Genomic DNA, 10,734 nt, shown 5'->3' with positions numbered 1-10,734 from the left:
TACATATTTACCTTGGAACACATTTCCATTTGGAACACTTCGTTGTTCGTTGTTTGCCTTTGTCAGCGTACATTCCTTGAAACTCGACATCTGCAAGTATAATTGTGCACGCACACCGATTCTTTGACATTAGCATAAACAATTCCGCCAACAACAGAACTGTGTTGCTACCAATGTTTACTTAAGAAGATGCTGTATGAATCGCTATGTTTAGTACTGAACAAATACTGTCAAAATTAATTACGAATGGACATAAATGTTTATTAATTTCAAAAACAATTAATTAAAAGATATTCAAAGATATAATACAATCGGTTTGTCTTCACATGGTTTGTCATGGTTTGTCTTCATATGTTTAGAATGATTAATAATTGATTGGAAAATCATTTATAAAAAAAAAAAAAAACATACACATTTTTAACTTTTTTTCAAATTCATTGTAATACTTATTTTACACGTTTTGAACTGAATTCTTTTAAAAAATGCTACTAAAATACATTGACACGTATTTTATGATTACTTAATAAGTTACTTTGTTCGTCCTTCTATATACTAAACTGGTTTTTATTTCAAATTAATTGTAAATACTGTAACCTAACCTAACCTAACGTTTTGGTAGCTGTTGTGACGATACGACGTGTAAATTGGTCTACAAGAGTCGAAGCAAGTAAATTTTTTTTATAATAGCAATCGGATTTCGTTAAATATATAAAAATTGGTGTATATCTCTGCTACTTAGTAATCCAAAATGTTGTTGCAATAACGCAACTAGTTTCAACTTCTCACGAAGTCTTCAGGCGTCCAGGGGATGTCAAAATCAATTCATCAGAAGGTCGTCAATAGACACACTGTAACATTTATACATGAACATGGTCACGGCCACAAACACGAACATAAACACTAATATATAAACGATATTTTCGACCTGATGAAGCGATAGTTCCTTACCTCCTATTGCACTCGGTCACCAAGACAATGAGACACCTATTAGATGATATCAAACTTTGAATAATAAATTATGAAAGATAATATTTAGTTGTATATGTGGCGCATCGGCTGAATTAATAAGTTGTTTCGACCTCTATGACGCTATTATAGTAGTATTCGATAACGATGTTAGAGAAAATCAATGCCTCCACCATTCCGTCACGAATGAATTGTAGATAGAACCAGTTAACTCTGGGTCATAAGGCGAGCAGTGCAACCTCTCCGGCTACCTATACAATTTAACTATGTTGTGATGGAGTCAAACGTTGTATTACAAAGTAGCAAACATAAATCTAGTTGTGGCATAATTATAGCTGTAGTACATTTGCTGGTTCCTAAAGGACCTGGGGATCACAAGGACATTCAGGTAAAATTCACAAGTGAAAAACTTGGACCTTTTTCGTCAATTCACAACCTCTAATTAGTGTATTGGGTTAGGTTAGGTTAGGTTGGATTAAGTTAGGTTAGGACTATGTTTACAGACCTCTTCAGCATAGTCCTAATCTAACCTATTTATTCTATGCTAATATACTAATTAGTGATAGTGAATTAACGGAAAATGTCCAAATCCTTTTCTTTTTAATGATACTTCCGACATTAAAAAATTACTACTGTACTGAAAACTCAACTTTAAAAAAAACACATCAAACGAGCTACTTACAGAGTGAGCAACGAAATGCCTTAGCTTTTGGCTGTGGAAGTTGATGTCCATAAAATTTGGTACATTTTCACCTTGGATGAAAAAATTACATACTCGATTGAAATCAGTAATTATTGACATCCGCAGTACTATCCTGATAATTAGACCAATTCGTATATGAGGAAAAATGTGGTTCGGATTCCACTATAAACTGTAGGTCCCTTAGTTGCTATTAGCTGCAACTATTAATTAACAGCTGTGTCTAAGGAATGTCGGCCTTAGTCACTAACAAGACTAGATCGCGCCACTCATCCTACACTCATCTCCATTCATGGCTTAAAATACCTACTATGTATGGTCGCCATTTCATTGAACAGTATTAACAGACATCAGCACATCTCAACGACTCAATTCGAACGGGCAACTTCATGTCAAACGGCCGATATCCGCAGGTCGCGTTACCCGCCAAGTTATGAATGGAGCTATGTCGCACATGCGCGGCGACACGGTTGTGAGAGTCAGTGTTGTGCGCGGGGTTGTGCGACATGGTCGTGTCGCGCTGATAAGCCTTATCACAAGTGACGTCCGGTCAACATGTTATCAGAGGTACCTGCACTAGATTCCGGACCCACTTTCGTATCTTAAAATTTCCCCTTAGGGGTTTTAATTATAGTTTTTATTGTGGTTTTAGCACTATCAGTTTAAATTCCAACTCAAAAGTTTGTCTAAAATAAGTTAAAAAGTTGCTAAGAAAGGAGACAAAATATTGCAAAAACAACAAAATATTGAACAAAAAGTGCATCCTAATATTTTATTTGAGGGTCCAAAAACCTTTGTTTTGTTTTCACTTAACAATTAGTTGTGTTTTCACATCTTCTTAAGAGCTTTTAAGTAATTTAAAGTAATTACCATTTGAACGGTAGTCAGGGAAATGCACATATGAACTTTGTAAGATATATTATGTTGTGGAATCAATGAAAAAGTTATTTTTTAAGAGCTTGAAAATAAGCTAATCAACCTCAATAGCACTGTAAAAGCCAGGTCTTTGTATGATTTCAGAATCACCTCTTGAAATAAAAGTTTTTCTTACGACAGATTTATTTATTATCATGAGTAGCCTACGGTACTCAATAAAATAATAACAATTGTTGGGTGAAATTATGTATGTACTATTTCCTAAAGTGATATAAAACATTTTATCAGGTATTAATTCAGTATATTCTTTGAAATAGACCAATTAAGTTTTGACACTTTTAATCTCTTTAGCTGTGTTTTATACAAAACCAAATCAGCGATGTAGTAAGACATAATAATAACAAATTATCAAGTGCAAACTAGTATCTGATTTGCTAACAAGTGTATTATATTGGTAAACGTTAGTTAAATGCCTTCAAATCAACTGCAGCTGTGTTCAGATTAGATTGAAACTTTTTAGATGCATTCTTTTTTAAATAGAACTCTCAATTCCGATTTCCGAGTGATTCTACTGAGCGTACTAGTATGCTTTGTTTTGTGTGTTTGGTTCATAAACATTTGCAAACAAATTTAATTTAGAAAATATATTTTTTTTAATTAAATGTCTTAGACATATATTAGTACGTTACTAAGTTAAGTTAATGAAGGCTGACATTCAGCATATTACCTAAAAAAAAATTATACAAAGTAGAAAATAAATATGAATCAATAAAAATTGCAAGGCATTGAACATTTTGTCCACTTCACAAGCTATGTAAAAACGCAATACCTTTTATGTTTTGTATATTTCACTGGTGTTAAAAACTTATGAGAGCACATAACCAATTTCACTGTGAGTTTTTTTTTTCATAAAAAAACAGTCATATCCATTCATAACAATATTTTCAATTAAAATATTTTACTTAAACTTTGGTTTATGTTTGACAGAGCGTGGATCAGAAAGTGCAGAAAATATCCAATGTCATCAATTTAATTTCACATTGTTAAACACCATGTACTCGTTACAATATTCCCAAAATCATTACTTTTTCAAGTAATATAACCAATCTAAACGAAAAATGTCTTTGTAAAAATAAAAACCAACTCTTTACAACTTAACCCATCAAGATTTTCAAGTGAAGTGTAATAAAGAGATGAATATTTTCCGCACACAGACGGAATAATTCTTCAACCGTTTTAAACTGTACCAAAGTAAACTTTGCGTAAAGTTTTATATCACTTCGGGCAAGTAGGCATAACACGCTCCATAAAACAAACACTTAAAACTTACTGGACTGTAATATTTGCGGCAGAGGTTAGGGCATAAAGAGTAACCATAAACCATTCGAACGTCGTCTGCTAGATATTTTACGACCTGGAATTATGGGTAGTTCTGATACTATCTGAACTAACCTAGTTTTGAGAATGTGCATGTTTTCGCAAATAAATCTAACTTTTAACGTATAGTTTGTACGAGTTTGCTCAAGCAAAATGAAATAATTGTAATGAGTTTTGTCAAAATAGTAATATTTTTAACATATATTTTTTTTGTGTATCGCAACTTAGGTTTTTAAACATCAATCAAATTTTCGTCATAGGTTAGGTTAGGATAATATTTAGGTTAGGTTAGCTGTACTGTTAAATAAGTCCCTTACATTATTAAGTTATCTTTTACCAAACTATTTTATCTTTCAAATTGTTGTTAATACTCGTAATATGAAAGTGGGTCCTGCATAGCTGTACAAATACTGTATGTTTATTCTACTACTGGATCATATCTTCGTAATTTTATCTGATGGAATAATTCTTTTAAAAATACTGAATCTATTTTGGAAACGATTAATTCAAATGGTTCTCTGTCGGAGGAATAGTTTCACTTATAGAGTTTCAACAAAATAAGTCCCCCACCCACTGATAAAGTCCCCCACCCACTGATAAAGTCCCACTGTCCCCTGAATAGTATTAGTAAAGTTAAAACTATTAAAAACGTTTGTGATACTAGCTATATTATGATGGGTGTATTGGCACCATTTCTTCATGGTAGATGGTAGTGCCATTGTATAATCACCAGGACTTAAAAAACGGTGACTCTTTATTGCAGATTATTTTCCCACTTTGATATTGATACTTATGTCTTTGTTATAACCCTTTTTACGTACCAGATTACCAATTTAAATTTTGATAGTCAACTTGTCATGTACTTCCTGAGGCTGGCTTTATTTGTGTTCTCTACCTACATCTTTAGACAGTTAACAGATTCTTAGCTGATTTAAAACAGCTGTTTCCCCTCGTATTTTTCACTCCTATTACACAAAATCCTCTAAATATTTCATCGAGGTACGATCCAGTAGTATCTACATCGTTGTCACAGTTAGTGTCGCGGTTCCGCGGTGACAAGTCGCGGCGACTCGAGGAGGAACGGTTACTCGCCGCCGCTGCAAACAGGGACCGCAGCAAGTCCCTTTGTGTGGAACGACTGACGTCACTGCTCAGGCCAGGCTACGACCCTGCGACCCTAGCGGCAAGGGACCTCAACTTGCACGCGCTGCAGAGGAGAAGGGCTTCTTCAGCAATGTAAGTTGACTACGTTTAAAAACGTAAATGATACAGCTACAAATACATGTGCAGCAACAGAGAGAAGATAAAGTACACTTGTAAGGTTTTAAGTCCTACCTTCACATCCTAGGACGCTAGCCTCTAGCACGGAACCATTTTACAAATTACTTATTCAGGGCTAGAGGGTTGCGGCATTATCACATAGATCAAATACATTGATGATTGGAGGGGTTTGAACCTTGGACTTGTGACCAAAGTCCACGCACTACCCCAAACCAGCTCGCCCCACACTTGTGGTTGGGTTGGAATCATGTTACCCCTTTTTCTTCCTATACATGAAACTAGAGTGTTCAGTTGTACCACATGACACATACATTGCATTAATGGTCAATCATAATTTCTTTGAGACAGCCACGCATACTTAAGTTGCGTATTTTAAGCTATTGCAACGTTGTTCTTGAAGATGCTTGTCGACAGCCCTTATCATTGGTGAGCGATGGGAGTAACTATTAAATTGTATGTGGAAAATTACTAAAGTTGTAATAACTCTTTAACTGTAATGTTTTACAGCATAAGAGGTTAAACCATTTTTTAGGGTTGAAAGGATCATAAAATATTCAATTTTAATCAATATCGTTTGAGCGCATTTTGCAAAAATTAGATTTTCAGTAATTTTATTGGGTTCATGGAAAATCAGCATTGAAAATCAAAATTTGAAAAATGACACATTTCTGCATATGCTATGGATCAGTACACACATGGTAACAAATTTCATCAAAATCGGATCACAGGTTTAATCTGTACACATGCACAGAAACATCACTTCAAAAACATTTTTTGGAGGTTCAGAGCCCGGCCCAAACAGATATTTCCACCAAAAGATTAAAATCGAAAATTCTGAAAAACACAATATAGTTCTTCTTTCTCCATATACCATGTATAAAAAAATGTATTTGAGTAATGGTTCGTTTTGAAGACCCTAGTACTTACTAGACTACTCGCGCTCTCATTATGAACTATCAGCTGTTTATACAGCAACACCTAATAAGGCCTTTCATTCAATGACATGATTCTTATCATGTTTGACATTCTTTAATGAGGTCGAAGAGATATAATTGGTGGATTGTTGAATATTAGCAGCCCATAAGAGATTTGTTGGTTGTAAGAATCGGTTCATTTTTTAATCAAACGGTTTCAACACTACTATAAGAGAAGCCATAGTTTATCAACCTTATTTCACATTTTTTTTAATGGTATACGTATTAGTTATTACATAAAAAGTTGATGTTATATTTGTTACAGTATCACACTCTATAACACGTATATTCACTTATGATATGAATTTAAAATTCTCATTTATTGCGTTAAGTTTAAACTTTGATTGGTCATTGAAAACCCTACCATTAATAATGTATTAACAATGTTTATTAAATGTAATCCTTTAATTTGTATTTATTTTTATTGTGTTAACCAAGATTTAATTAACTGGCTAATAGTAGTCAATGAAAAAATATTTACTCCCTCGTCATGTTAGGCAAAATAGATGCAGACATTTGAGAATTTATAATGTTAAGCGTAACATTTCCTCCCCTCATTATATTTTAATTTAAAGAAATTTCCGTCATAACAAAGTTAAACTTAGTTCTTGTCATTAATAAAGCTTAGCAAGTGTCAAGCGTTATAATTATGAAAAAGTTTGCCTTTTCGTTAAAACAGAATAAAGTTTAACCTTAAAAACTGTAAATTCTGACATCAGTCATGACTCTAACAATGAATCACTTTTTTCTGCGGTAGTTTTTAATTATTTCTACAAAAGAAAAGTTAGTTTTTCTTTATATGACCAAATCCAGTTAACAAAGGTTTTCAATAACAATTATACTACGTACCCTATTCTCTTAAGTCCCAATTTTACTTATATTTATAATTTCTTTTCCGTTTATTAAATAATTTTAATATAATTATTTAAAATTGAGTTTTATAATAATTTTAAGTTTATTAAATAATGTAAATAATTGTGTTATATTTTCTTTGATATTGTTTAATTTCTTAGTAACATGTAAAACATATAGCTTCTTCAACTATTTTTTTTTATATACCGTGTTCTTTTGTAAGACAGTCAATTTATACTTTTATGATGTAATAGCCAGAATATAGGTTTATGTCCAATAAGTAAAACTGTTAAATTAGCTTTTTAATCAAAATTTTGAAATCATAATTATTATATTTTTTTTATTTTAACTACTTCATATACCTACCATACTGCGATTATCAGTTTACTTATTTCCTATAGTTGTTAGTTTATCTTTTTACAGATTTACCTTTTTTTAGAACACACGGATAAAGAATCACCATTTACAAATTAAATTCATTGTAAAACTGTACAATTCGCACAAGAATTTGGTTGCATAGAATGAGACACTCCAACAGCTGTTTTGTTGTAAACACAGGTGTTGCTAATGTCAAAACTATTGTGCTTGCAAGTGGGGAAGTAACTTACCGTTCATGTAACTATTTTAATAATGACCACGAAAATTGAACTGAAGAAAATATTATCTAAGTGAATCTTCATACAATGAACTCTTTTTCTACTTGTGGTAAATCTGTTTTACGCAGGGATATTTGAAAATAACATGTATAAAAAATATTTTTTTTTTTATTTTATATAAACTTATTTTGCACAAATACTAGAATTTTAGGTTAAAATACTTTTTACTCATTTTTAAAAATTGTCGCAACATTGTAGCATACTAGGTAATATAATGATAACACCATGAACGTTTCGAAGATATATCTCTAATTACTACATGTTACTACTTTTGAAAAGTAACATATAAGCAAAATAAATTAACTTTCAGAGAAAATAAAAATAGATTACTGTAGTGAACCCTGGATGTTTGTGGTAGAACCCCAAAACGCTGAATACGGTATCAGTATTTATTTTAAAACAATTAATTTTCTGAACATTATGATTAATAGGAAATTTCAATCTACAACATGAAGCAAAGTTATTTTGTTTAGCGTCACATTAAATCCACTTAAAATATTCAAAACCTAGAACAGTAACCCCTAACTTATAACATAACCAATTAAAAGTATCCCACACCTAAGATTCAGATCTCACACCGAGTCAATAGTAGACTGGTTCAGACTAAAGGCTTCTCACTCCCACACTGCAACTAGTTGGCTTCTGTACATTGTGGTGGACACAATACCAACATAAACGCTGTCAGTTGCAATTCTGTGACATCCATATTGCTCCCCCATATTTTACTTTATGTAGATATAGTTGATGTCATTAAGGTATTCCGTTGTAAATTTCAAATCTGGTATATTTCACATTTTAATTTGATATTAGCTTGTTGGTTTTACGTAGAGTATGTCAACGGCCATGAATAAAATCGGTCATAGTGAATTTTGTTCAAAACCCCTGAACCAAAGGCGAACTTTCTATCACCGTATATTTTCAGTGATGAAAATACATTAGGTGTAAGCCTTATAGGTCTCAGAGGTGGCTGTTGAGGTAAGATAGTGCTAGGAGTGCGTCTCAGGGGGAGGGCTACAGGGGTTAAAGCCCAACCCCCGCCCTAAAATGTAATGGAGGTTTTTGGACACAGTTCTAGACGTTAATAATGTAATTAGAATGTCACCGTAAGGCTTTAAAATGCCAAATTTTCCTTGGATGGACCCCTGGACCCCCCTCCTGTCTTGGGGGGGGGGACGGGGATTGTTCCATACCCTCAAACCCCCTAGTATCCCCCTATTCACAAGGTCTTAGAACCGTCACTGCAGCCGGCTAGTCTCAAACCAGCGACAATTTGTGTTTTTTTTTCTTTCTAAAAATAAAAACCTCAGGTTGTAACACCCTTTTTACAGTAGGATTTTTCAGCAGTATGTTTTAAAATTTAATTACAATTTTGACTTTCCTTAATGATTTATCTTGTGTAGCTTTAAGTTTTCTATATACTAAAAAGCTATTATGTATTAGGTCTGCATTATCATAATGTTAAAACATAATGTTGAAACCCTGGATCAATCAAACAATTATTGTTGTTGTTTGCTAAGAAAAATTGATATAGGCTACAACTATTGTAGTTAGAGTAAATATTCAAAACGAAAATGTATTTTAGTTTTCATATTTTTACGGACTAGCCTTCTTTCCTCAAGAATAAAAGAAATCCATGATAAGTCTAATGAAAATATAATATCCGTAAAGCATTTTACACCTTATCAGAAGATGTTCATAATGTTAAAACATAATGTTGAAACCCCGGATCAATCAAACAATTATTGTTGTTGTTTGCTGAGAAAAATATTTTTAAACGAATTCATTGTTGTAAGCTACAACTATTTTTGTTAGAGAGAATATTCAAGACGAAAAGTTATTTTATTTTTCTTTTTTTTTCACGGACTAGCCTTCTTTCCTCAAGAATAATAAAAGAAATCCACAATAAGTCTAATGAAATTATATCATCCATAAAACATTTTACACCTTATCAGAAGATAAAAGGTTGTTTAAGTTGCATTGAAAGGATGTACCTTGATATGCTAATACTAAATTTTATCTTGAAAGTTGTTCAGAGAACGAATGTGATTTTTTAAAGAAATCTCTCGACATAAAAAAAACCCAAAGCGTTGCCAAACCAATGGCTTGAAAGAAGATCATACAAATACTTTTACACTCTTTAAGTATCTACAATAGTGTCGCGATCAGAAATGCGATCTTTTACTCATCATTATTTTAGATTTATTTTTTATTCTCTATTTTCAACACTCTCATGAGTAATGAGGACTTTCGCAGTCGTGAAATCGGTATCTACATCAACTCGTTTGAATATTGTTTGAGAGAAAATGGTTTCTAATAACAATGGTACTTAGAAGACCGTTTACTCTACACTAATGATGACATGTACTATTTCATCAAAGGAACTGGAAGTGTGGAGATGTGAAGCATAGCAAAACACACGTACACCATTTAAATTGTAGTAATATATTTAACTTACATTCAACTACTTTTCTGCTTCCAGTATATTAAAAATCCACTGATGCCATCCAAATTTAATGTTGGACGTAAGCATAGGGGTAGTAAACTGTGACCTGCATTAAATAAATCACCACCCGACTTAGAAGAATAACTGATTTGGAGAAGAAATAAAGCGGATCGGAAAGAAATTGTAGTGTACTTTAATACACATACATGTATAAAGAATAAGACAAACCTTAAAACACATATACAAAAGTAGTCATTTATATTACTCTATCAGAATAGTATATAGTTTAGTTTCAACATGCTGTCAAGACAATATTTTGTAAGATCCATGAGGAAGGCACGTGGCGACCCTTGGCATGTAGCCACGCTGTGCCTCATTGATCTCAGACCTTTGCCTCCCCTCTCAACCCCTACCGCACTCACCCCTCATGCAGTGGCTCTACATCATATAGGACTGTGTCATATAAACCATTTAGCATGGCAATCTGGGAAATTTTATATTTATATTGCACCAAAAATAAATTTTATATTTCTGCTAATGCCCAAGTATCTAAATTCACGAAGTGATGTAATCATTCATAATTTTAGAACGCTTTATAGTTATAATTAT

At 32.7% G+C, this 10,734-nt stretch overlaps 1 protein-coding gene across 1 annotated transcript in view; it reads left to right on the top strand.

Moving 5' to 3' along the window:
* Positions 1–2,143: 2,143 nt before the first annotated feature.
* Positions 2,144–10,734, top strand: part of LOC129005688 (GTPase-activating Rap/Ran-GAP domain-like protein 3) — a 179,468-nt gene continuing 170,877 nt past the window's right edge. Inside the window, exons 1-2 of the mRNA XM_054434652.1 lie at positions 2,144–2,233; positions 4,953–5,155. Coding sequence (XP_054290627.1) covers positions 2,222–2,233; positions 4,953–5,155 — 215 coding nt within the window. The 5' untranslated portion in view covers positions 2,144–2,221. The remainder of the gene's footprint in view (positions 2,234–4,952; positions 5,156–10,734) is intronic.

Source organism: Macrosteles quadrilineatus, unplaced genomic scaffold, assembly GCF_028750875.1.
Source record: "Macrosteles quadrilineatus isolate MER2022 unplaced genomic scaffold, UCM_ALF_1.0 Scaffold_30__1_contigs__length_1495292, whole genome shotgun sequence".
NCBI classification, from domain to species: Eukaryota; Metazoa; Arthropoda; class Insecta; order Hemiptera; family Cicadellidae; genus Macrosteles; species Macrosteles quadrilineatus.
The sequence above is the reverse complement of the archived record's forward strand: the minus strand, read 5'-3'. Positions and strand labels throughout refer to the sequence as shown.